The following is a 27,826-nucleotide window of genomic DNA, read 5'->3' as shown; positions in this document are numbered from 1 at the left end:
TTTTGTATACTAGCAAGTGCTTAAATCCAACTACTACTAACAATATGCAAAGAAAAGATTAAACAGCATCTTTGTTGTCACGAAACCAGTTTGTAAATAAATTTCTAATGGTTGCAAAATAGGGATTCTATTTAGTTTTACTTTCCCTATACATTTTCATTTAGGCACTGGAACGAATGATATGTGGAGACAAGACAAAAGAACTAAAAGTTCAAGTGCCTGATGTGTTCTCTGCTATTAAGAGTATACCAAAATGGACATTTGTTAAAGGCGCATTACCATATGTCATTCACTGTTGTGCTGCAATCTTAGAACAGCGTCGTCAGTTAGGATTATCTGATAAACTTTCTGTTGCTGTAACGAAAATATTTTCAACTTTGCATTGGATTTTACTAGAGGCTTCTCAGGAATGTTGTGAAGATGGCTTGGGTCTTGATTTGAACGTGATTGAATTATTTATTCAGGCGCTAATACCAAATGTACATAATTTGTTTGAAAGTGATCTTACTTTCAGTTTGCAAGTAGGTGGCAATTTATGGCATCCTTTGTGGAGTAACTCCCCACCTTTGGGATCAGTTTTAGCCACACCGATTTTACTTAAGAAGGGAATGGGTATGTCCAAAAAGAATGAAACTCAAACTCTATTGCCACCGTCTTTACCTCCTGAAGAATGTCATAATGTAGCTACTTACTTTGATGTAGCTCTTGTCAAAGTTATGATGTTAGAAAACTGGACATTAAGTGGATACAAGTGGGGATTGCAATATTTGCAGAATTATCTGAAGACAATACTCTTACGATATGGGTTTGATGCGGATAACTGCATTGTGTTAGGTATCCTGAGTAAGTTTGCACCCCGAAAAAGTGTTCTACCTGACATTGGAGTAGAAAGTAGGCAACCATCTCCGACCATGAATTATCCACATGCATCAATGCACAGCAATCGTGCACCTCCCAATATTAAATTAAATGAAAAGATTCCAGCAGATATATTGGATTTTGTAACAGCAGATGGAGACTTGAAATTACCGTATATTTTAAAAATGTTGAAAAAGCTGGTAAAAAACCAAAGTTTGTGGTCTGTATGTGGAAGTTTACTATTTTTGATATGCCAATTGACGGAACTAACCTTAGATACTCAAAAATTGTTTAATACGTTGCGATCACATTTTGAATCATTGCTGTTTTGTTATGTCAATATCGCAAAAATGTTGGGTTGCGAGCACCACTGTCAAAATTGCATAAAGGGCATCAAAGGGGATCACTTTCGTTACTTACTGCAAGCATATTTGCAGCGCGTTATTAACAGCGATATTATTCGCTCAAAAATCTGGTTCCAGAAGTACGTTCAAGGTGAAAAACCAGGCGAAGTTATGGAATTTCTGCATGCACTCTTTGGGTGTTGTGTATCTTCTCCACAAGTTGTGTACCCTAAGTCAAGTGAAGAATCAAATTTTCACTCTTATATTAGAGGAATGTCGAATGTGGCACATGATATTTTGAATCAACAGGAATATGTGGAACAAAAGCATGAAAATGAGAAATTAATCCTCAGCTGGGTTGGACATTTATTTTACAATAATATGACAGAATCATGGAATGATGTGATTGAAACAAAAAACTTGGTAATGCATTATAATTACAATTATTTTTTAAGAATTTTTTTTTGTGTATTTAAAAAATAAAAAATAAAAATAAAATTATTAAAATTGCCTCGCTACTAAAAATAACGCCAAATCAAAGCAAAATAATTCTCAAATTAACAGGGGTTTACTTTTATACTTGCTGTACACCTATCAGTGCAAAAATGATACATTAAAAAATGCATATAGTGGAAGTTACAAATTAAAGTAGATATAAGTACAGGCATGTACACATCTTTATTTGTACACACTTTCTGCATTCCTATTTCTCAATGTTTTTTGAATAAAAACAGTTAATCTACCTGTTGCATAAACATATTTTAAAAAATCTGACCAAATTTGAAAGCATTATTTATAAAGTTCTTAACATTATGTTTGTAATCCTTAAGTTTTGCTTTTTTTTTTACCTTTTGCACGTAATACACCTAAGTAATACAATCAGTATAATGTAAGGACTTATGCTTATATGTTCATCATGTAATAGACACTGCTAAGCCTTTATGTTTTTAATATCTGTTATAATTTGAAATTAATACTTCTCTTTCCCTTTAGGATTGCTTCATTGCTTTTGTTCAATTCACACGGTACATACAGATACGCCATCCTCTTATATTTCGCAAAATTGTTATGTCAGGTTTGTTGAACTCATTTGATAAATCAAAAGAAAGTGATACTGCAAATTCTCAAGTGGTGCCAGAGAAAGTAGTTCCGGAAATAGCTGGATCAGTTCCGGAACCTTCTTCAAATTCTTACGAGGGAAAGAGTGCGAAGAGTAAGCATAAAAAGGTAACGTTTTTAAGCTGCAAGTGATAACAATAGACTTTAAAAATGCGCCACAAAAAATTTAAGTAAAAGTGTATGCAAGCACCTGAATGTTGCAATTATCTCACTAGTCTCATTTTCATCCTAAATTTCTTCCTCTTTCTCTTGTTCTTGAATAAAAAATACTGTATCAAAGCCCTAAATTATTTATCTTAGTGTTTTTTTAGGCTTAGTTTTTTGGCTGTGATTGGCTAAATTCTGTTGCACAATATTTATTACTTGCTGGCTGAATTTCTGATTTTTTGCAATGAATGCTTAAAGAACATGTTTTGCTGTTTTGTTTTTAGAACTGGTTTGGACCATGGCTTCAAAAAAGTGTTACCATTGATAATGTAATGGAAACACCAGAAGGTAGTTATGCAGATACGTCTAGTACACTACCTGCATTTGCTGGACGTTCCAATTACATGGTTGAGAACACGACTGGTAGCCTTCCACGCTACACAAGCAAAGGTAGTAGTAAAGTGAAAGACTTTGGCCTTGTTTCAAAAAAGGATACTCATGGATCTAATGCACAACCCCATGGAGTAAGAGGAAAGTTGATAAATTCGAAGGGATTATATGATGGTCTTAAACAGTTTAGGTGTTTACTGGATGTAACACCTCCTGGATTAGCACCTGAAGAAGCAGTGGTGGCTGCTATGCTTGACCTGGTTTGTTTCTTTGTTTGTTCGTTCATATGCAAAATCAAATCAAATGCGAAATGTGAGACAAAACATTTTGTAGCAAATTGTGTTAGATAACTGTTTGTACCACCTGACTCTGTGAATTTTGAGGATTTTGGCGCTGCGTTTAAATTTATTCCTGTAAAAAAATTAAAAAAAAAAAATTCAAATTTTTTTTTGTCTTTCCTTGAGATTTATTTTCAGTGATTTAATTTCATGTAAATCAGATTTTAATTGAGACCAATAAATCTTTTTTTGTATTTTTTTTCTAGGAAGCACCCATTGTTGCTCGTTCTGCTTATTTGCTGGAACTAGCACATTTTGTCCATCAATGTAACAATGGAGAATGGCCATCTTTGATACAATTCTCTCAGCAAGGACCAGCTCGAAAGGGTCTTCCTGACTACAATCTTTTAAATGGCATGAAACACCGTGCTGGGCTTTTGTTTCACAAGTGGGGTGTTGTTATTGGTAGAAAGCTAGAAGATATTTTGCTGCAGGAGAGGGTTCACGATCATAAGAAATATAAAAATGATCAACAGGTTGAACTGATGTACCAGGGTATGTTCAAGTTCAATTTTTTATCCTTTCTGTCACTCATTAACATATTAAATGTGCAGGTAAAATTTTGTCATTATTCAGTAACTTAAAAATTAAGAGATGTATGTCATTTTAGGCAATCTGTCAGTTGTTTCATCTGCCTGCCCACCAGCTCTCAGATTAGTTGCTTGCCAGTTGTTACTTGAAATTACTGCATTTCTGAGAGAAACATTTGTATCGTCAGTTCAAATACACATGTCCTCATTGGATGCATCTTCACCTCGATCAAGAACTCACACAAATGTTTCCCTTACCTTAAGTGGTAATCGCAAAAAACATTCAATTGCCACTGCACTTGCTAAAAAAATTCAAAGACGAAAAAGCTCTGTAGGATACATGCTTACATCTCCGATGCCAGTTTCCAAAGATGAAACAGTACCACAAAGTCCGTCCAGAGTTCGTAGAAATCAGAGTATTGCTTATTTAACAAAGAAAAGTCCAAAAGTAGCTCGGAAATTTTCACGTAAGATCTCGAGACCCTCATTTGACCGACAGGCCAGTCTAACAACAATGTTTGCAGAAGACCAAGATGAGTTACCCGAAGAAATGCTTGATTTTCCATGGCTGAACGTTATGATGCAAATGAATAAATCTATTGATTTCTTGTGTGCTCATGGTGGTGATAAATGTGCTGACAACTGCCCAGTTGGACAGCTCAAATCTTGTTTTCAGTTAGTTGATGCTTTAAAAACAATATATGATTATCACAACCATCAAGTCATAGAAAATTATCAGAATGAAAACATATCATCTGAGGCTAAAGTAGACCCTGTCTACAATTATCTTGTTGAAAGAGTAAGTATGTCTGTCATTGTGTAAGTGCATCTTTTGGAATGTTATAAGACTCAAAAGCATAAAAATAAAATGTCACTGACCATCAGATGATTTTTAGATCAAATTTTGCTATTTGCAAACACAGCATTACATATCTTCATTGACTTGCTAGAAATTTATCCATACAAGTGAAAGCTGTTTTGATTTCTGGTTTGCTTTCTATACTTTCTTATTTTTAGGTTGGCATTTTAATGCAACTTCCATTTTCAGTATTATGCAAAGGGGCATTTGTTATGGAGAATCAGCAGCTTGGGGAAACAATGGCGGCTTCTTGGGAGGTTTTACTTTATCCTTGTCAACAGCTTAGAGCTGCAGCTGGTTAGTAGCAGTGAATAATTTTGTTTTACATGTTAGTTCCTTTTGGAGGTGGAGAAGATTTACATTCTTCCTATATTCTTTGTGACACGGAGAATAACTCAATAGTTCTTTGTTTGTATGTGTTAACCATCACATTTTTGTATTATTTTAGCAAGTTTATTTTTGGTGTCTGGTATACGGTTAGAGGCTTCGATCTCGAATTTCTTGACTCGTGAACTTACATCAATAGATGCTCACAATCGTGCTAATGCTATTCAGAGGTATTTATTCAATTTGTGCCTAAAATTATAAAAGTATTTCTTGATTGTTTTGTTAATGGTAGTGTCATGTTTCAATGTGGAATAGCTTGTTGTGTTCTCACACCACCACTCTCCAAAGCTTAAAATCTGACCCTATATTGGCAAGTCTTTGGACGTACCTCAATAAAGCTACGTAACTCCGTGTCTAAAAGTCTAAAAAGAAAGTCTAATTTCTTTATTGTTGCTATTTTACTTATGCTCAAAACAAACGACATGATTAAAACACATTTAAAATATAAACTGTTTATTTTTTTAAAAAGCCAATACCATGCAAACCTATGCTCGTTTCTTATTCGATTGTTACAGTACTAATAGATCCTATTTTTAACAAAGTATTAATAAAGGTGTATTAAGAATATTCAAAATTGGTTTGATGCAGTTTATTTTGTTTTAAAAAACGGGTTATTTAATAATGCGTTGTGAATACTCAGCTATTTATTCTTTTGTGTATTACCATAAAGAATATTTAAGAAAAAAACATTTTTCTTTTGTCAATATTTTTACCGTAAACATTAAAAAATAATTAAGAAGCAACATTTTTTATTAACGTTATCACATGAAATTCCTGTTTAAAATTGAAGTAAATATGTCGGTTTAAGATATATATAACATGCAGCTCTTATAAGCATGTTCTACTTTGAAGGTACGTTACGTTTCCCCAAAACAGTTACAAACCCTTTTCTTAATGATCACACAACCGTAATTTGGTAATTTCATTGCAGGATTTAATTTAGAAAGTCTGATCATCTTAGGCAAGCAAAACCTACCCGTTGTTGGCATATTTAAATAAAAGGAGGATGAACATTAATATTGTATGCTTGCTTATTTAGTCTAAATAAAATTCAACTAAACTATTATACAAAGTAATTAAAAATATACAATACCATATCCTTAAAAAATCTAAAATTTCAGCTTGTTTTTTTAGCGAAAGTTCAAATGGACTTGTGTGGCAATAACTTATGCATGTTTCAGCACAAGTTGGATTTTAAAGCTTTCTGGAAAAAATAACTATTTATATACCAGCAAGATAGATAAGTTGTTCGCTTATCAATGTTTCACTGTAAGAACTGTCTTATGTTTCATAGGTTTGGTGTGTTGTGGGATTGCCAGTATCAAGTTTATCAACACCTGGAAGATTCTGCTAAAGCAACATTACGTGTAAGCTTATGGATATTGATGAACTAGCATGTCATAAGTTTTTTAGTGCAGTGACAGAGGCATGAAATATATTCATCATGAAATAATCCACAGTTTTAAAAACAATTGGGTACAGGAGTGTTATTTAAAGAATAGAGAAAAAGAAAAAGAATTTTTAATGAATGTCTAATAATATTATATTGGTACGTATTATATTGGTTTTGTTCTAGATTCCGTTTCCACGACGTGACTACACATTACCATCTCGTCCATTGGGTCTATTGCCTGAACCGGTACCAGATGCTGCTTGGGTTGCTGACTCTAACGTACATCAAGATCTTGATTTATCAGATGATGAAGATGAGTTTTACTATTTGGATAGTGAGCAACAGAAGGAAGTGAAAGCTAAAAAACGTGCAAAGAAGTTAAAGAAGCTGAGGGAGAAATACTTTTTGACATCAATACCATTTTCTTACCAAGCTTCTGTTGAGAGTGTAGTGAAAGATGATGAAGGTTTGTACTTCTGGCTGGTTTCAAAAATCGCTAATTAAGTGCTTGGTAGAATTTATTCCCTGAATACATAAGACATCTTATCTATAAATGTGCATAGTCATCCTAAAATTATGTATTTTGTAATTAGTACAAGCTGTACAAGCTAGTCCTATGTGTTAAATAGGTACATATTTCTTTGTTAGATCAACCTGTTGTCCAAAATGATCATATGATGCAGCCATTTTTTCCACCATCAATGAATCATGGTTTTTCCCACTTGATTCATTTGCTTGACGATACTGCCATAGCCACAACAAATGGACAAACCGGTTTGTTTCCACCTAAAATTCCTAAGTTGGTGGATGTGTTAGATCTGTTAAGGTCTATTCCAATGCTACAAATTGTCTGTTGAAGGATATTGTAATGGTTTAGATGTATATTCACTATATTAATTATAATCTCAAAAATTAAAATTGTTAAAATTGTTACTATTAACAGTAATTTTTTTGTGTTTTATTCAATTATAGTTGGAAGTTTATCACGTCATGTTATTTGGAAATGTCTGGTTGATGATTCCGATACTTTTTTTCGAAGATTTTATGAAAAGATTACACGAATAAGCAAACAGGTAAAATTATTATTTTTAAATTATTATTTAATTATAAAGAAACTTGACTTCTTGAAACACGTTGCTATGTTTTTTCTTCTTAAATTACGTTGTGTTTTTCACGTATATAAGATTGTTAATATAAAATGATATTTAATATTTAGGATGAGTTGATTTTACTGTTGCGGAAACTGCTGATGTACATACCTGAGCTACCTCCATATGCAGCACAACAACTCCTTAACAACTTAGTAAGTGTTTTCCTTTGTGACCGATTTGTTGCATGCAGCATTTTCAGTTTAGTGTAAAAAGGTTAGAAATTATGTTATTTTTATTTTATATGAACACGCATGTGACAAAAGAAGAACGGGTTCGCTTTTTTATTACCAACTCCTCTAAACAGTTGATCTATGATAATAAAAAATTAGTTTTCAAACCCATAAAATCGTCCTTTTTTGGCCTTAGTGGTATTAGAAGTAATACAGCAGCCTTTTTAATTCGCTTCTGCACTCTGCAAAAATTGCTGAGACGAATGCTGACATGTTAACAAAATTCTTGTGAAATAAATTGAATTAGAAAGGCTTTACCTGATTATTGTTAGGAAAGTTGTTTTCGTTGGAATTAAAACAATCCATCTATGACATCAGCAACATTTAGCATAAGTATGAATTTAACCAAATAACTTAAGATCCTTTCTGAACTTCAACAATTCAATGCATGAATTTAAAATAGAAATAGCCTGTGTAGTTATTTGTGACTACAAATGTTTCGTCCATGATCATAGAACTATAATGAAATCCATGTAAATTGTTTTTGTCATGAACTAACCTTCGTTTTAGGTTGGTGTTATTGTATATCATGATCGTCTCAATATACCTGGAACACAAGAACGGATTGCTGCTATATTTCCTCTTCTGTGGCAGGTACAGATTATTAGATTAGAATAAGTATTTGTGCTTTGCAAAACTCAGCATTTTGATTCTTCAAAATTAAGGTTTTTGTCAGTTTTCATGATGTACACTTAAACCTTACAAAAGTCTTGTTGAGATCTTAAATCAGGTAACAAATTATGCACACTGTGGTTAGCTTATTGTTAGCCCATAGCAAGAACCAAGTTTAATACAAATATGTTATTTGTGTTTTTCTAGTTTTAGATATTTACTTTTGTTCGTTTATTTTGTAGATTGTTCCTAGTGTTGACAATGTCTACTTCGGGGATTTGAAACAGAGTTTGCGACGGGAACATATTGACGTGAGTAATCTACATTTTGTTATTTTTATCATTTGTTTTTATTAATTTTTTGATAGTTTTTTACGAAATGTCAGGAAAATGAGCTTTAACTACAGAAAAAAGTAGGGAAGAATTTTAAAAATGTCGGAATTTTTGGCTAATTGTCAACTTTTTAAGTGGACACCTTGATATTAGACTGATTTGCTTTGGCACAAACTTGAGATGCATCATGTATAGCGTAAATTTGAAAAAATGGACCATGTTTGTAAATCCCAAAATAATCTTGGAATAAACAGGGAAAAAGGTGTTTCAGAGGAAAAAGCATAACTTGTGCTACAACTAATGTCGATTTTCTTAGCATAAATGACAACATAATATTACCTGGACTACAAGCGATGGCTTTTGAACAACAGTTTTGATTAAAAATTATTATGATTGGTCAAAACAAAAACAAAAAAATGTTGTGTTGTGTTGTGTTTTTTTTATTATGTTACTGTCATTTGAAGTGGGTAATAACAGTAGGTATTAATTTTCACCTTACTTAAACCTTTCTCTTGTTTTTGGTTTATGCTTTTCCTCAGATATGCTTCCGATAAATTGTATAAATATCACTGACCTGCCATAAACTAATGTTGGAAGCGAAAAAAAAGTGAACTGCGTAAATGTCTACTTTAATGCTTCAATTGTTTCTTTAGAACATTCTAATGGTCACTGCAAATGTGGCATGCACAACAGTATGTAGATCGTTTTTTCATTATTTTTATTTTATAGGACAGGTTAGATTGACCTACGAAGCATAGGATGACCTTTATGACTTCATATTTTCTGAAAGCCAGCTTTGCGATGTTCGATACTGTAGAATGATATAGGTCTGATAATCTTCAAAATGGTTTGATGCAGTGTTGGCAACCATTTCTTTTCCTCTTGAATACACAAGGCAATTTTTTTAAACATAATAATCAAGGCAATTTTTTTAAACATAATAATCAAGGCAATTATGTATTTCTTTTGTTCTTTTAACCTTGATGTACTGCAAATGCCTTATGTTTCTGTGTCATTTTAATCAGATTTTTCTATTCAATTTAAGAATTATTGAAACTGTTTAACTTTTAGAAAACCGAGGGGTCATGGACATTTCTATTTAAACTGCTATGATGATGATTTTTTGTATACAAAATAATAGCTTAATTATGGTCACAGTTTTTGAAAAAATATATTCAAGGTTGCATATGAACATGAATAGACACTTGTTGAAGTTATTCTCGATGATGTGCTGCAGTTTTGCTTGAATTTTTTGACAAAAAATGATTTGATCAATACCATAATAATAATGGAACTTTACACAAATACTAATTTAACTGTGCTAATCCAAAAGTAATAATAAAAAAATAACCAGAAGTCAAAAAGTTTTTTAATATTTTCACACACTCGAACTTGTAGGGATATAGGCCATACTGATCCTCAATCTCATATTGTGTTTTCTAATAACCACAAAAATGTGCTTTTAAGTGTGTCTGGGTAATTATTACTCACATAGTCAATTCTCATGTAGCCACAATATTAGCTCATGGGTGGAAATAGTGTCTTCACAATATGTAATAACTCTTGTCATATAGAATTATTTATTTTATTTATTTTAGGAAGTTTCAGTTGTCTATACATCGAAAGAAAGATTAAACATTTTTGAAGTAAATGTGTTATTTTGACTTCTCTATTATTTTATGGATAGTAACGTACAAACACAATTTCCATTCTTGACATTTCAGTATTAAACTTAAAAATCTGTTATTTTACAAGTATTTTAAATTCTCTATTTAATGTCCACTGTCATTTCAACACCAGTCTCTAATAATGTCTCCCCTATGTCCCAAAACATTTTTTTTAAAGTCTATTAACAACTTTTTTAATGCTCAGTCTTTAAATATCCCCTTAAATAACCCCTATCTTCGTTCCAGGTCTTTAATATAATTGGATTTTGTCATGAAAGAAATTTTTTAATTCTCCGAATATATATTTTTTACATTTTGCATTTAGTGATATAAATTGTTTTTGGTCAGTTGAGTTTACACCTGTTTCATTAGTTTTTGAGTAGTGGAGAAACATAATCTGATTTTAATTTTTAATTATTACCCATTCTCTTTGTAATGCCCACCTGTCCAATTAATGCTCACTCTAAAATTTGGAAATGTAATTATGTTTATCCCTTTCTTACCAGGAAATGACATTTAAGGAGCTGCTGACACAAAGTAAAGGAATCTTTGAGATTGAAAGTGATGTCTGGTTGGTGGACAAACACTCAGGTAGAAATATGAATGAAATTTATTAGCCTTTTTATACAGCAAATCTGTTGCTCGTCGTGTGTGGTTAATTTTGTTTCTTGGTAATGTATTTTTTAGGCTTCATTAATTCCTTTATTAAAACCCAAGTTATATCTTTGACATAGGCTATATTTTACAAAAAGTTTTTATAGTAATTATAATATAGATATAAATTTACGAAATTTTAAAACAGAATAATACTTCCTGCTTCCTTACAATCAAGTTTTCACTATCCAGATTAAAAACACAGTTTGTACTGCAGTTACTCATGTAAGGACAATTTCTTACATATAATTGAAAGATAATATGCAAAGATATATAGGGATGAAGGTCTGATGTCAGTGGTGGGGATCTCTTAATAAAACAATAGACATAGTCACGTGCTCTAAAGCAAGTATTAGAAATTTAAAAGCAGCAGCGTGCTGTAAACAAACAATGAAGCAGAAGGGAGGGAATAAAATCGATTACAGAGCTTTATTTACTTATTTAGCAATGACATTATTAACGTACATAAATTGCATATGAATATATTTTGATATGAAGTTTAAGACATAAATTTCAAGCTCCAACGTTACGAAATATTTTGTTTATGTACCTAACCAGTTAATTTAGATGATTAACATCTTTTAAATTATTTTGGAAAGAGGCCTGTTAATACAGGTTATACTTGCTGTGAAGATTCCCAGGAAAAAATAGCTGATTCATTTTGTTCCTTCCCTTATATAGTCGCATATTATCTTTATTAAGGTTTTTTAATCAAAGTTTGTCCTATTTTCATAATGTACGGAATCATTTTTTGCTCCCGTATTTCTATGATTCATACATAGTAAACTTTTACTGTCATTCACAATACTTATTGGTTCAATTTTCACTAAAATGACACTAAAATTGGAAATTTTTGCAAAAGTTTGATACACCATGCATAAATTAATTGTTACGAAAATTTATAACCTTAAGGTAACAAAAAATCGTATTATGCTGACATCCATTATTATTTTTAAAGTAGTAACTTTCTGTTGTTTCGTTTTTAAAAACATGTTTATCTTGCAATAGGACAAATTTATTATATTTATATAAATACTGCAATTCTAAATAAGTAGCTTAAGCAAAAGCTAGATTTATGCAGCCAAATCTATATAATAATACGGAGAGTGTCCGTCTGTCTGTGACAGGCAAAGTTGATGTGTTTATTTTCCTTTGATGTTGCTGAAAAATTTATGTCTAATATGTTAAATTTTCTGACGTTACGGCGCGACGTCAATAACACTACTTTAATGTCAATATCTTATATTTTAAATTAATGAAGCCATTATAGTGTACCTAAAATTTTGAGGACAAATAACTTGGAAACGAAGTGGTGACGTAAATGATTTTTCACCGCGTGGTTAACTAGGGACCACCTAGGACCAATTTGGGTAAGGTTCCCAAACCTTGGTCCCCAAATCCGTTTCGGAATGGACGGGTTGATGACGCCATCAAAAAACCTTTAAACCCCAACCATCTCTGCAACCATTTGTCAAAAGTACATGATCCTATACATTTTCTTGATCATCGTTTCAAGGTCTATACGATGAAGGTAACAGGGATATAAATTTCTGAAAAAATTTTTTCGCGTTTTAACGGGCCATTGCTGACGTCAGCATAATTTTTTAAACCCTTATATGTCCTTAGTTGTTCGTAGAAAAGATATGATGCTATACATTATTTTGATCAGCGTTTCAACCTCTAAACGTTACAGGCAACGAATAAACTAAATTTCGCCAATTTGGATTTGCAATGCTGACGTCAGCAAAACGTCTTAAACATTCAACTTTTTCAATGTCCTATTGCCTAAGTGGATTTTTCCACGGGTCTTTATCGGTATGAAAAGATATGATCCTATACACTTTCTTGATAAGCGTTTTGAGATCTATAAGATGAAGGCAACGGGTATACAAATTTCGAAAGAAAATTTTGGAGGTTTTGACAGGCCATTGCTGACGTCAGCAAAATTTTTAAACCCTATTATCTCATTAACCGCTCATCAAAAGCACATGATCATAAACATTTTCTTGATCAGCGCCTTAAGCTCTACACAATAAAGGCAATGTGAAAACAAACTTTTGATTTTTTTTTGTGGATGGGTTGCTGACGTCATCAAAATTCAAATAACGCTTCTTTTTCATTTTTATCCTGCCTCTGTGGATTTTTCCACGGGCTTTATCGACTAGTCTTTTATAATAATACGGAGTGTATGTGACGGTCATAGTGGATATCGTCATTTTCCTTTGATGTCGCCGAAATTTTCTTGAAGTCACCGATGTCTCAAATGTTAAATTTTATGACGTTACGGCACAACGTGAATAACACTAATTTAACGTCAATATCCTATATTAAATTAATGAAGCCATTACAGTGCACTTAAAACTTTGAGGCCAAATAACTTGGAAACAAGGTGGTGACGTCAATGATTTTTCACCGCATGGGTAACTAGGGACCATCTAGGACAAATTTCGGTAATTTTCCCAAACCTGGGTTCCCGAGTCCGTTAAAAAATAATTTTGTGTATTTTCGCGGATCTTTGCTGACGTCAGCATAATTTTATACCCTCATATATTATTAACTGTTACTCAAAATCACATGATCACATACATTCTCTTCATGAGCGTGTCGAGCTCTACACTATAGAGACAACTGATAAACTGAAATTCGTCAATTTGTTTTTGCATATGCACTGCTGATATCAGCAAAAGGTCTAAAATAACCAATTTTTACATTGTCCCTCCTGCCTAAGTGGATTTTTCCACGTGCCTTATCGACTAGTACTAGATATTTTTCATTATCTTCTTTGTTACCATGGCAATGAGGTACTATTTTGAAATTTGTCAAGAAATATTTTGTAGAAAACTCGGTACCCCATCAAAATTTTGAGGCAGTTGGACTTTTTTGGCATTTTAGAAATTGGCAAAGAGCGTCAAGACACAAATTCTTACATTTTCAGATGCGTAGGTTAATTAAGCAGCGTTTAAATTGCACTTTTTGCACTTTGTAAAATGTCTGCTCTGCAGAATAACCCACCTCAGGGCACATAAACGCCCCAAAATTTAAGAAACATGGCCATGGTGAAGATCCTAAGTCAGTTGTGAACATTAACTACTTTAAATTGCTGAATCCTAGTGTAGAAATTGCCTATAATTGCCTAAAATGTACTACCTTGTCTTAAAATATTTTGTGGAGATTGGTATATCCCTTTGAAAAAACCTTTTTTGCGTTCCTTAGGAGTATTAAAATATTTTAGATACAACTTGCTTTAAATATTGTGAACACTTTAGCTTACAATTGGCTAGTGTAAGCCTTTTACAGCTATCTTAATCCGTACACAAAACATTTAAAAATTTTGCTACTATTATATATATACGCCCTATGGAATTGTGAGTGTTTGAGATATAGAATGTGGAATTAGTCCACAATCATATTTCAATGAAAAATGCAAGTATATAGTATTTTTTAAAAAGTATAGAAAGAAACATGTAGTTATTGTGTTACAAAAGCCACCCTATTTACTTGATGTCAATTCGCATTTAATGTTAACACTGTTTCTGCGTTATTTGAACACAAATGAGAGGAATATACTTAAAAAGACGTGGCTTTCTAATACAAGTTAAAATCTGTACCATTTTTCTTGAAAAAGCTTTATTTTTTTAAAGCTTATGTTTTTTGGTTGTTTTTTCATCAGCAAAGTCAAAATAGCTTCTTCTTTTTTCTCTTTTTAAAAATGAAAGATATAATATTGACATATAAAACTTCTGTGCAGGTGCGATTATGGAAAACAATAATAAGATTCGAGATGTTTACGTCTTCAAAAGAGGATACCCATCACCCTCGTTAAAACTGGAAGAGATGAGTGAAGAGCATGCATTCAGTAAACGTCAGCAACAGGTAAAATTCTTTACTGAACAACGATTCAATTAACTTTATCAAACAGTATTTTAATGGCATACACAGGTTTAAATTTCAGAAATTTCATTTTTTTGTTAATATCTATATCTTTGTTGCAAGATTTCACGTAGCTAAAGAGCTCATGCACATTTGCAAAACATTAAAATGTCATGTGTATAGGTTTTCTAACTACAATGAACTCTTGATATAATGAACCTTAAGAAACGAAATAAAAAGTTCTGATGTGAATTTGTGCTAACCAGGAGATTTATAAGAGTTTTTTTGAAGGGAAGGAGAAACAGGGTTTGTTCCATAGAATTGCTATTTGTTGGGGCAGGGGTTCATACTATGTATAATCTTAACTGTCAGGCATAACTAGGTGGTGCTATTGTGTTCTAAATTGCATTTAAACTGACTTTCCTTAGTGCTCTAAAGTTTTTTCATTACAATGCCTTAGAATTACTTTAGAATTTGACTTCTTTTTCCTAATGATATAGGCTGTGACGAACAAATTGCTTCAGATTAATCAACTTATGTTCACGTCGAAAATCTTTGAAAAGTTGCCAAATAAGGTAATTTATGTATTTGTTCATTCTGTAATAATTTCAATTTTTAAATTAATCATATTCTCATTCCTATTGAAGGTAAGGCTAGCTCTAACTAGTCATATCCATTGGTAAGTAGAACATCTAAAAATTAAGAAACTTCAAACAAACTGATTTCTGGCATTAATGTAAGAGTGTTTTAAAAGTTGCGTTTGTTCATGTATGTTCGTCACGAGGTCACCATAGGAGTTTTTAAGGACATAATATATGGGTACTAGGAATAAAATGCAGAATAGATTTAAATATTAATCTAGCGAAATTGATCATTTTTGATCCAAATGACGTCCTTCTGCTGCTTTCCTTACCCAGATGTGATAGGGTTAATATTTCTAACTCTAACCTTATAGATAATAGTAGAATTTTTCGACAATTTTTAATATTCTTATACAACACTCTGCAGCTATTAGGCTTTGGGAATGCGTGTCAGGTAAACAATATACGTCCTAGAAGTCCTAACAGTCTATACTGCATGCCTGTAAATGTCTGACAGGGAAAATAAGGCACCTTGATATCAGCAAAACAATTTTAAGATTTAAATGTTATCACAGGATGTTGGCTAAATTTATAGTTTCCTTAAGAGTCTTCCTGAGGACGACCAATGATGGCTTCTGGAGGAAAAATTTTAAAGTTATATGTCTGCTTTCCTGACTTCAATTCTTCATAACATTGATCAAATAGTTTAGGTTATTATCTTGTGTTTTAACTCGCCATTTTTAAGTCCTTGCGAGGAAATATACCAAAGCAAATATTCGTAATTTTATTTTCGACGTATGGTTTATTGTTCCATACTTCAACGAAAAAAATCAAAATGCAATTGCAATAAGTGAATGTCAGGAATAGCTGAAGTGAGGTAGGTTTTGAGAACTGAATAACTCTTTGCATAATTTTTTTTTGCGAATTTGACCCAAATACCTAAATAAATTCCACAAGACTTTTAAAATCAGTCAACCACAAAAATATATTCTGCCAAATAAGGCATCTTCGGCCTGATTATCTGCAAAATAAGTTCGACAAAAATATCTTTAACCTTTGTACCCATAAGATCCATCAGCTAGATAATAGAGAAAATTTCGTTAGTCCTTGGGGAAAATAAATGCTTGATTGGCAATGTCCACTATTTTTTTCAATTGAGAATTGTTCGTCTAATAGAAAAAATGAAGGTTAGGTAACATCATGACCCAATTTACCGAAGCATATAAGTGTATTCTAAACATTGGCAAGTGAACTTAAACTGCATGTGTAGGTCTAGTTACGAATAAAATGACACATGCTATGTGATATGGAAAGTTGATGCGGCCAGTTCTTAGGTTTTTGGATGGTTTAACCTTGCGATTGATTTTGTATTCTATGCATGATTTATATAATGCCCTTTACATAATACTTCTGGATGATGCAAAAAAAACCAAAAACGTGGTCGTAGCATTCACCAAAATTTGAAGAGACCCATCTCGGCGGGATCTAAAGACTAAATAGTATGATCATAGAAGGCTATGGGTCAGTGAACATTTTAAGACTTTAACCTACCCCTAGATTGTTTATAATAAGGAGGAGTTGAGGAGACTTATATTTGAAAATATTACTATCATGGTTATTTTTTCAGAAACATGTCACGTTTCTCTATTCGGAGTTGTTCCAGCAAGTCTCATTCCCGAAGAAAGCTATTGATATCGAATTTGATTTGTGTATGGGAGATGAGCTCGGCTTAGTGAGTAAAAATTATTATGATTTCTATTCTCATTTTTGTTTGTTTTATCTTACTTAATATTTTATTTTTTATATAGGAGCTTTTCTATTTGGATGTCACCTTTAAAGACTATTGGGTTAAGGTATGGTTTCTAAGTTTATTAAGTTTGTTGAGCCAGCAAAATTGTTTGTTTGTCGAACCTTCGTAGCATTTGTGCTAATATTTGGATTAATTTTGTATCATTGATACAAAATACGACTGTGTTGCAATAATTTATTTCATGTAATATCGTTTTTTTTACTACTAAAATATTAGACACTGCTAACACTCTTCTCGTGGATCACAGAGACCTTATCTACGTATTGTCATCATCTCCCTTTACTCTAAGAAAAGCTAGGTTGTTAGGGTTGTTAGGTGGTGTAGTCTGTTAAGTTACTGTGTGTAATTATTTAAACAAAGAGACCTTTCAAATTAGAGAAAATGCAAAAACTTATAAGCCGTTTTGCTTTTCAGTTCATTTGGTCACTTTTGACACATTTATCTGAAGCTACTCACTATGGCGAAGAAATGATAGGACTGTTCCTTGACCCAGTCAACGGTGCATTACTTCTGCATTGTGAAGACGTCACCATCTTGCGTTCATGTCTTGCTGCTTTAATAAACATTGTGATGTGTTATGGGAAAATATTTGCCCTTGATGCGTAAGTTCACTGGATTTTTGTTGCTGTATTTTCTGTTGTGTTATAACTACTTTACTAATTAAGCATACCAATTGTGTTAATGTTTGTAAAATTGGTGTGGTACGTAGTGGATACCTGTGCAGAGTGACTATGTTAAAAATGCTTTACCCTTCCTGGTGCGGAGAGAGGGGGGATTACTAACATTGCCAAATAACTTTTATTAAATTTCAGTGTGACTAAAGATTGCTACATTAAATATTTTTCATTTACGCTTTATTAAATTTTTTTGCGATCTCTAGAATTGTCATGACAAAATATTTTTTGATTAGCGTCATGCTTTCAGCATTTTTCTAATGTTATGTTGAATATCGAGCACTCAAAGAAGAAAATATTATGCAAAAATTGCTTACAATGTCTCGTATTGAACTACAGTAGAGTACGTGTTTTCAAAGATTTTTTGAGGTTTTGCAACAATTGCTGATTTTAGCAAAATTTTATAAATGAGGTTTAGCACATTTGAAGGTTGTTTCAAGGGATAGCAAAAGCCTTGTCATTCATAAAATTAAGTATTCATGCAGGCCTGTCTGGTGAAGCCCTTTTTTCTTTAAGAATCCTTCTATCCACTTAACATATGATACCGACGAAGTATAAAGTTATGTTATGAAATTTATTGCTTTACTTGTACAGCTACCAAGAGATACTACCAACACTACTAAAGGTATATTCACATCACGAAGATAATACTTTGGTAAAAGAAGCCATTGAGGTAGGTAGTATTATAGTGGCATGTATTAAGAAACGAATTCTTTAAATAGTTAAAATGTTTGGGGTCACCAGGTTATCGATGGTGCTTCCGTTTAATGAACAAGAAGATCTTATAGAATTCTGAGCAGTGAAGGAAACTGATATTTTGAAGCATTTAGAAGTCTCCATAATTATCTATCATTTTACCTATTATTGTATACCTATTATTTACATATCTCTATATTTTCTACTGTTCCCGCAATGTTGATATGATATAAAGAAACTACTATCTCCATTAAAGCCTACAAATATCTGATAAGGTTGATGAACCTGGAGGATACTAATTTTTAGGTCAAATCTTAGGTTCCAATATTGCTTCCAACTTTTAGAACTTCAACATCAAGGTTCCTTTGAATAGAAAGTAACAAATAATTTTTCTTGCTCCATTCATTAAGTTTTCTTTTTCTTTTTTTAGTTTACTGTCTTACAGTTTTATAATTTTCACCAAAGTCAGTTCATATTGCAGGTTCGTGTAAACCTTTCTGTTCTTTTTAATGTGTATATTTGCTGGTAGCAATTATACACCGTTACATGATTTTATGTAAGTAATTTGACAAGTTTTGCCTGTTTTTTTTTTCTCAATTTACAACAACCCTTATATATACATCATATACATACAGGTTGAGTTCAATCGTCAATGCCGTTCGCTTGCAGAGGATGATGTCACACAGTCTTCTTTCTAAGCTTATAGGGAATAATTTTGTCTTGTGAATACTATCATAACATCTCTAAGGATTTCATCCTAACATACCGATGTACATTGAAATATCACCTGTTTAGATGTTTTCAAGCGCTGCTCCTATTTTGTTGACAGAAGATATGCTCGACGTTAGTATTGAACAGCAGTTTGACATGGTAAGTGAAGCCAGTATGTTAATTTTTCGTTAGGCCACGTCTCTACTTTCTGTTTATGTGGAAATTAGGTAGGCAATCTCACGCTGGAACAACACAAGTTTACTACCAAGAAACATAAACAAGTCCATTGAGACAAAAAAAAGTAAAGTTACAGTGTAGTTCTGTTTGTTTATTTTAGGTGCCTTCACATTGCTTGTTCAACTTGGTTGAATCTTTAGAACGAGATGTACCCGACACTTTGGACATAATGAGTTTGGTGAGGGCAGAAAAGCCCATCAAGCCTTATGTACGATTACTTTTAAACATTTTTTTGGTAATTATTGTTAAAAAAGACCTCAAGATCAATTTCTAATGTTGTGTTTACCCGCCCTTCGAAGAAACGCCCTTTTGATGTTATTTTAAAACAAGAGAGTTGTGCTTCTTCTTTATTTAACTTGTCAAAAAATAATATGTACCTTTTGTCGTAATTTTAGACTTTCTAACATTACTTTTATTTGCTACAGGATGACTGTCTGGTGGACGACACAATTTTAGACTTTCTAACATTACTTTTATTTGCTACAGGATGACTGTCTGGTGGACGACACAATTTTAGACTTTTTAACATTACTTTTATTCGCTACAGGATGACTGTCTAGTGGACGACACAAACCGATCCGGAAAAATCGATCTTAGCATCAGACTAGCGTTGACCATAATCGCGTACAAATCGGAGTCGAGTAGAGCTCTGCAGATGATGTTCGTACTGTCAGCAATTATTCCGCATTATTTGAGACATTTGGAAGCTCTGTCGGAAGCACATCCGTTGGACAACGAGCCAAAGAAGAATGAATTCAAGCAAATAAAATCTATGATGAAGTATGTGGCGACCATCATTGGACAAAATCAACAACTGACTGAGTGAGCCCAGCGTTTTTATTTTATTTATTTATTTTTTGTGAGGTGTTTAGAAAAGAGCTGCATTTCATTTTTACACTTTTTTCGTTATCGTTCAATTAATTAAACCAAGCATAAAATTCAGCATGTAATCACTTGTTTCATTGCTCGACTGTACAATTACCATTTATTTCAATGGCGATAGAACCTGTTTTTAAACAACATGATGATATTTTGTTTTCTTGTAAACCGTCCCTGATAGCTATTAGTTCTTTTTAAAGTTCTCTCACTGAAATGAAATTAATGTAATAAACTTTTTAAGTTTACCATTTACTAAGTTTATCCTTGATATACCAAGTTTATCCTTGATATGCCAAGTTTATCACTCGAAACACGAAGTTTGTAGCTCCAAAAACCAAGTTTATCACTTAAAATACCAAGTTTATCACAGATATACCAACTTTTTTACTCGAAGTACCAAGTTTATCACTCGAAATACAAAAATTATCGTCTTTATGCACCAAGTTTACCGTTTGATATACCAAGTTTGTCACTCGAAATACCAAGTTTTGTGGATATACTAAGTTTATCTCTCGAAATACCGGTTTATTATTGGATATATACCAAGTTTATCATTAGATATACCAGGTTTATCATTAGATATACCAGGTTTATCGTTTGATATACCGATTTTACCATTATTGTATATCATATTGGTTTATCATTTAGTGTACCTAGTATACCATCTTTTGGCTAAAGCACGCCAGTAAAGTTCACCCTTCAAGTCTGGCGACAATATTAAAACGCGACTTTTTTTTCTTTCATAGGAGCTGTGAAATCTTAGGTAACATCACTTCCAATCGTTCCACTGATGCTACATCGAGAGGACGTGGAAACTTTGTGTGGGAGTTCTTTCGTAGCGCCATGTCAGCTTTGTTTGGCCACACGAGGGAAAGCATGCAGGAAGGTGATGAAGTAGAGAGAGCTTCCATATATGGTGGTAAGTACAGATTTATATGCCACTGGGGGCAGAGTTTAAATAAGAAATTATTACATCAAAGCGTTCATGGCTACAGCTTTCAGGATTTGAAAGTCAGACCTCAATATGTGCAATTTCCATTATATTGAATGTGGTGGTGTTTTTTATTTTTTTAATTTTTATTAGTTTTTAAAAAGTTTTTCATCTGCAAACGCTTGGAAGTTGACTCATTTGAACTTTCAAAACTGTTAATGTACAGGCGTTCCAATGCACATGTTCAGATACTAAACACGACTTAATGGAGAGCAGCTTAAGTAGCTTTCACTTTAAGAATACAGATAAAAAATGAAGAAACTGTTTACATGGCTATTTCTTGCTAGTTTAAAGAGTATTTTTGGACTTAAAAGTTTGAAAATATAAATATAAAGCTAAAGTGTATATTGATAGCCTTTTTAAGTCCTGAAAAAACGCCGACTACCTTTTTTTTAAATTTAAATCGTAATAGTAATATATTAAAGCAATGACGATGATGTTGGATAAAACAAGTAATGTAACTTTTATTTACTGCCGCCATATTTGTGTATCTTTTTTCTGCAATCTTGTTTACCGCCAAAACCAAGGAAATGCTCGGTTAAAGAAATGCGGTCCTAAAAGTGACAAAAAACAGTTTTAATGTTTTCTTTCAACAGGATTGGAAACACTTTATTAACATTTGAAATTGTTGATGTATCATAGTATATATTGTATTAATTAAGTTAACTGACGACGGAATTTTTGTATAATGGGGTTGGGTAAGGCGTGACCAGCAAACAAACAGAAATATTACTCAACCAGATCTTTACTTCCACACCGTTCCTTAACACATCCTTTTCTTCTTTTAATGATTGCCATAGAAGGTGAGAACCCATATTTGATCAGTTCCACCAACACGGAGGAGTATGAAAACCTTGCACAGTTTTATCAGCCAAGGACAGTGTTGTTGTCACTCGCTTCTGAATTCACTGTGAAATGTGCTGCCAGGTACAAGATGTTACTACAAGAAGTGAAAGGGAAATCAAACATTGTTGGACTACCAGATATCATCGAAGACGAAAATGCATTGGTAAGATCTCTTGTCTTCTGTATCTTACACGTTATCAATTGGTAAAAATCGTGCACAGGTTCTGCAGCCTACAGCTTGTTTGAGCCTGATTGCCAGGTTTCTATTTCTTAGTAAGTAACTTGCCTTTAAACGCGTAAGTACTACGCCATTTTCACGATTCCTGCATTGACGAAATTTTATGTAGAGTGAGCTGTACGCAGCAACCTTATATCTTCCTTGTTTGTTTCGACAAACTTTCAGTAATGACGCATTATTTCAACAAGAAAACATATCGCGTTAAAAAACAAACGCAGAACCATTTCATCTCACTGTCCATCCGTTTGTCTGGTTAGTGTTAACTAGTATTTATTTATTTCAGGTATTAATTGATGTAGCATCCACTCTTTTGGAATTAGTTTTGTGTGACCATGAAGTGCTTCGAAATCCGGGTCTTCAGAGGTTGGTTTTTGCTTGGTTTAAAATTCAGTTAAAATAGGTGCTTAGATATAAACTGAAGAAGTCATTTTGCGTTGATTGTCATGACAAAAATAGTCCAAAAAATGAAATAACTGTTGTGCAGGTATGAAATGTATCGATTCTCTAAGAATGGAGTGAGCGAACTGGTTAATCGACGTAGTTTGAACATTTTAATCTTTTTTTGTGTGTAGATTTTTGCTTGAAGCCATGCCCCATATCAACTGGTCAAACGATGTTGCACCGTTTAGCGTGATCGTAAAAAGAATGGAACGCCTGTTTCGTAAAATCTTGCAGAAGCCTGATTATATGGTATAATAGGGTAGCACTTTTATTAGAACAATACAATGTTATAAACATTCCAAGCTGAGTCTGATGATATTGTTAGCTACTATATAAATAGCCGATCGCAGCTCCAGATTTAATTGTTATATAAACAAACCACGTACCTAGTCGTTATAGATGATTTTATGTTTCTGTTTGTAAACATTTTGAACTTTTGCTAGATCGACCGTAATTCTCTGTTGCGACGTAGCTACTTCAAACAAAAATTTGAAAAACAGATTTGAAACCTTGAAATTTTAAAATTGAAATAAGTTTGAAAGGGAGTTTTGTAGTGGAATCTGCCGTAATGCGATACCAGTCGAACATGTTTAAAAAGTAAACGATTTTGCTGCTTTTTTTTTACGTTATTTTTTTCTTGCAGAAATATGTTGAATGGGACAGTTTGGAAGTGCTACTGAGAGGTAAGTTTCAAACAACAAATTGTTATTCGCTCTCCTACTCTCACAGCCAGTAGCTGCGAGAGACCGTTACGTACTTTTTGCTAATTGTATAACAGATTCATTATGTGCATGTTATTACGGCGTTTTCCATAATTACTCATACAAAAACTTGCTTCCAATAAACGTCCGTATTCCTAAATCTTGGAAACATTCATTCACCTAAGCTTTTTTACTTTCTTGAGAAGCTATACCTGATATCAAACTTAAGTTTGATAGAGCGTGCAACTGAAACAAAAGACAGAAAAAAATGAAATGTCATAATGAAATGCCATAAAGTTATATCCAGGTTTTCAAAAGTCTGAACTTTCTCCTGAGTAACTTGATCTCAATGTGTTTTCTGCTACAATTTTAAACATTATGCAATGTATTAAACCAAATATCTTTTGTTTTTTTCTTCAGGTCTGTATTTAACATTGAAAAGACAAGAGGTGTTGGCAGACATTCCAGTAATGCTGGTATGTGTGTTTAAATTTGTGCAAGTTATTTTTATCAAAGAAAGAAAGAGATGGTGACAGACTTTTTCTTGCAATATATATTTTCTTTTGATTTGACCGCGCTATTTTTAGCCTGCTTACAAAACGTGTTCAGAATTTTTTTCACCTATTTGCCACTTTTTTACCACTTATTTACCACCTATTTATAACTTCTTGACCACCCATTTACAACTTATTTACCACCTATTTACAACTTTACCACTTATTTACTACCTATTTACCACTTTACTACTTTTTTACCACTCATTTACCACTTTTTACCACTTATTTACCACCTATTTACAACTTATTTACCACCTATTTACAACTTTACCACTTATTTACTACCTATTTACCACTTTACCACTTTATCACTTTTTTACCACTCATTTACCACTTATTTACCACTTATTTACCACTTATTTACCACCTATTTATAACTCATTTACCACTTATTTACCACCTATTTACCACCTATTTACCCTTTATTTATCACTTTGTCACTAATTTATCACTAATTTATCCCATATTTACTACTTAATTACCCTTTATTTATCACTTTGTCACTAATTTATCACTAATTTATCACATATTTACTACTTAATTACCACTAATTTATCACATATTTACTACTTAATTACCACTTATTTATCACATATTTACTACTTAATTACCACTAATTTATAACATATTTACTACTTAATTACCACTTATTTATCACATATTTACTACTTAATTACCACTTATTTATCACATATTTACTACTTAATTACCACTAATTTATCACATATTTACTACTTAATTACCACTAATTTATCACATATTTACTACTTAATTACCACTAATTTATGACATATTTACTACTTAATTACCACTTATTTATCACATATTTACTACTTAATTACCACTAATTTATCACATATTTACTACTTAATTACCACTAATTTATCACATATTTACTACTTAATTACCACTTATTTATCACATATTTACTACTTAATTACCACTAATTTATCACATATTTAATACTTAATTACCACTTATTTATCACATATTTACTACTTAATTACCACCAATTTATCACATATTTACTACTTAATTACTACCCAATTACTACTTATTTGCCACTAGCTTCTTCTCCATACCTGTACCAAAATTGTAATTGACGACGCGCCTGAGACATCCGACCATTTACCGACTGCTGGCTTAAAATCGCCGTCATCTATTGCCTTTAATACGACAGTTGTAAAACTTGCTGCTAGATTGTTATACATACGTCCGAAGGAATATAATCTCGAGTCAAATTTTGCTATGTACACACAAGGAGACGACGCGAGAAAAATAGAGCGGTTTCTGGTGCATTGGTTGCTACCTCTTGCTATCAGGATGGGAACAGGAAGATTCGGTATGTGTCTATCCGTTTGTTCATTCGTTTGTCCGTTCATTCGTGTGCGTCCGTTCGTAGTCGTTCGTGTTCCTTTGTGTTTATTTTGTTTGTTTCATTTGTTTCGTTGCTAGTTTGTTTATTTTTATTTTTTGTTTATGTTTTTTATTTCTGTAAATAGATTACCAAAACACCGCGGTTGTTCTTAAAACTTTTACTTTTGTTTAATCGTTCTTCTTCCCAACAATATGTTCTTTTTAGATTATCCATGCATGCCATCGGACGATATCCACTTTGTTTCGAATGTCCTGCTATCGTTTTTGCTTCCATCCAACACGATACGACCAAGTATGGCGATCACGTCAGTTTCAGTTGTCGCTGGTTTGGGTATGCCAGTTCAGAGCAGTCAACCTGTGCTTCAGTCAATGACAAAGATATGCTTTCTAGGTACGCTATATAAATAAGTCACGCAAGAATTATATTTTGACACACCGTTGCTCTTATATTAATACATAGCTCAAGCTAACGGTGTGTGAGAAATCCTTCCTTTTGTTTTTTATAAGTATACAAAAATTGCATTAAATCAGAAAGAATTTTTTTGAACAATCCACCATACTTCTAACTTTATTAAACAAAAACAAATTGCTTTGTTGGTTTCATGTTTTTCATTTTGGTGAAAATTGCGTTTCATACACATAGGTCTCTCCGAATTGTAAACTGTCTCCGGATTGTAAACTGTCTGGGTCAATCCCGGAAATTAAAAAAAAGTCATTTAATTGGAATGACTTGGATTAGGTAAAGAAATGAATGGTCTTTATTTTCCTGACCTTTTGAGCTGTCTGATATATTTACGCAATTTCGTGTATTAACATTTTAAATTAACCAGTATTCCTGTTTCTAAGTTAGTGGCTCCACGCTTTTCATGTATAATAAGTAATGTCAAAAGGATTTTCTCATATTGGAATGTGATTATATAAAAAAAAATATCAAAGAATTGAGTTCCGCTATAAATTAGAGATTTTCAAAATCCCTGACGGACATCTGTCATTATGTCTGTTTTTTACTACTTTGGATCTCCCTTTAATTTTTGTTGATTTTACTCCAGGAATGAAGATTCTATTGACAAGTTATTCGGATTGTTTCGGCAGACACTGGAAGACAATAAAAAACACCATTGTTCGTTATATGGAGAATAACGAATGTAAGTGACGCAATTATGTTTTGCAAGGCTTTTCTTTTTATCAGAACCATCAACGTTCAATTTCCTAAGTTTCATGAATATTCTAAAAATATTGTCGAGGCTCGATTATTATACATCAACTTTTTTTGGAAAATCTAAATGAAATACTTTTTTTACAACATTTGTTTTGAAGATATTAATGGCGTAGAAAGTTATTGTTTTTGCAGTGAAACCAATTGTGCAAATTTTGATGTGTCAAAATGTGTTATACGTTGGTTTTGTTATGGAATATTAGTCATTTTTTTCAAAAATTATTTAAGAATCAGTGAAAGAATTATTGAAGGTTCACAATGTCGATGTTTGCAGGATAGCCTCTTTGGTTCTTATTGATACTGCTAACAACAAAGTTCCTGCTAAGTGGGTCCTAGTGCATTTAAAACTTCGATTTGAGCAACGAAAGACATGCAGGCACAGCAATCGCTCAACTAGACAACCGCCTAAGATATTAATCCTATTCTCATGCTGAGCACTAACGAAAAGGGATAGATTCACACTTTTATAGTCTCATATGACTGAACCGGTGTTTAAATCAAAGACCTCCCTCACCAGTTGGTTTATCCCTTGTTGGAAAAAATCATAAAAAGAGCCCGAATAAACTTGTTGGAGATTTAACCGCTTATTTAACTACCTGTTTACTTTTTTTAGCTGATTTGGTCTTATGGAATTTCATCTCGTTTTTGGTTTGTCATCGACTGCCATTGTTCGTCCACTTGTTGCCAACCGTGAGAAAAAAGGTAGGCTGCTTTACTTAATGTAGATATTCTGCAGAACGATTGTCGCAAATATGATGTTCTTCATGATCTGCCCTAATTAGATGTCTCGAAGTTGCCTTTTTTTTCACAAAACTGTTGAGCGTCTCCCATATAAAGAGGTCAGTCTGTAAGGGGGTAGTGTAAATTGGTCTGTGATAGTTTGACCGTCATTTTATCCGTTTCTGATATATGTGTGCGTTGTAGAGAGGTCTCCGCCATAAAAATGTCCGCTATAAGGAAGTTTGGCTTTCCATTTTTTAATAGGGCTTT

At 32.7% G+C, this 27,826-nt stretch overlaps 1 protein-coding gene across 4 annotated transcripts in view; it reads left to right on the top strand.

Moving 5' to 3' along the window:
• The window catches only part of LOC130622873 (protein unc-80 homolog), a 44,305-nt gene that overhangs the window by 13,650 nt on the left and 2,829 nt on the right, over positions 1-27,826 (top strand). For 2 of the 4 annotated variants that reach the window (XM_057438323.1, XM_057438325.1), the window contains exons 5-41: positions 165-1,625; positions 2,196-2,429; positions 2,753-3,118; positions 3,403-3,691; positions 3,807-4,525; positions 4,744-4,882; positions 5,034-5,142; positions 6,267-6,339; positions 6,549-6,831; positions 7,014-7,139; positions 7,338-7,438; positions 7,582-7,668; positions 8,257-8,340; positions 8,601-8,669; positions 9,344-9,382; positions 10,289-10,336; positions 10,864-10,948; positions 14,760-14,884; positions 15,382-15,456; positions 17,090-17,194; positions 17,271-17,315; positions 17,687-17,874; positions 18,541-18,619; positions 19,073-19,123; positions 19,438-19,512; positions 19,691-19,798; positions 20,138-20,412; positions 21,216-21,388; positions 22,261-22,469; positions 22,828-22,907; positions 23,117-23,234; positions 23,629-23,668; positions 24,107-24,162; positions 25,312-25,585; positions 25,826-26,011; positions 26,670-26,765; positions 27,450-27,538. In XM_057438323.1, the coding sequence (XP_057294306.1) occupies positions 165-1,625; positions 2,196-2,429; positions 2,753-3,118; positions 3,403-3,691; positions 3,807-4,525; positions 4,744-4,882; positions 5,034-5,142; positions 6,267-6,339; positions 6,549-6,831; positions 7,014-7,139; positions 7,338-7,438; positions 7,582-7,668; positions 8,257-8,340; positions 8,601-8,669; positions 9,344-9,382; positions 10,289-10,336; positions 10,864-10,948; positions 14,760-14,884; positions 15,382-15,456; positions 17,090-17,194; positions 17,271-17,315; positions 17,687-17,874; positions 18,541-18,619; positions 19,073-19,123; positions 19,438-19,512; positions 19,691-19,798; positions 20,138-20,412; positions 21,216-21,388; positions 22,261-22,469; positions 22,828-22,907; positions 23,117-23,234; positions 23,629-23,668; positions 24,107-24,162; positions 25,312-25,585; positions 25,826-26,011; positions 26,670-26,765; positions 27,450-27,538 (6,759 nt within the window). The remainder of the gene's footprint in view (positions 1-164; positions 1,626-2,195; positions 2,430-2,752; positions 3,119-3,402; positions 3,692-3,806; positions 4,526-4,743; positions 4,883-5,033; positions 5,143-6,266; positions 6,340-6,548; positions 6,832-7,013; positions 7,140-7,337; positions 7,439-7,581; positions 7,669-8,256; positions 8,341-8,600; positions 8,670-9,343; positions 9,383-10,288; positions 10,337-10,863; positions 10,949-14,759; positions 14,885-15,381; positions 15,457-17,089; positions 17,195-17,270; positions 17,316-17,686; positions 17,875-18,540; positions 18,620-19,072; positions 19,124-19,437; positions 19,513-19,690; positions 19,799-20,137; positions 20,413-21,215; positions 21,389-22,260; positions 22,470-22,827; positions 22,908-23,116; positions 23,235-23,628; positions 23,669-24,106; positions 24,163-25,311; positions 25,586-25,825; positions 26,012-26,669; positions 26,766-27,449; positions 27,539-27,826) is intronic. The other 2 variants (XM_057438324.1, XM_057438326.1) reach the window with 2 other exon arrangements.

The sequence above is a fragment of the Hydractinia symbiolongicarpus genome, chromosome 13 (assembly GCF_029227915.1).
Source record: "Hydractinia symbiolongicarpus strain clone_291-10 chromosome 13, HSymV2.1, whole genome shotgun sequence".
Lineage (NCBI taxonomy): Eukaryota > Metazoa > Cnidaria > Hydrozoa > Anthoathecata > Hydractiniidae > Hydractinia > Hydractinia symbiolongicarpus.
Note: the sequence above shows the minus strand (reverse complement) of the source record. Positions and strands in the feature narration are given on the sequence as shown.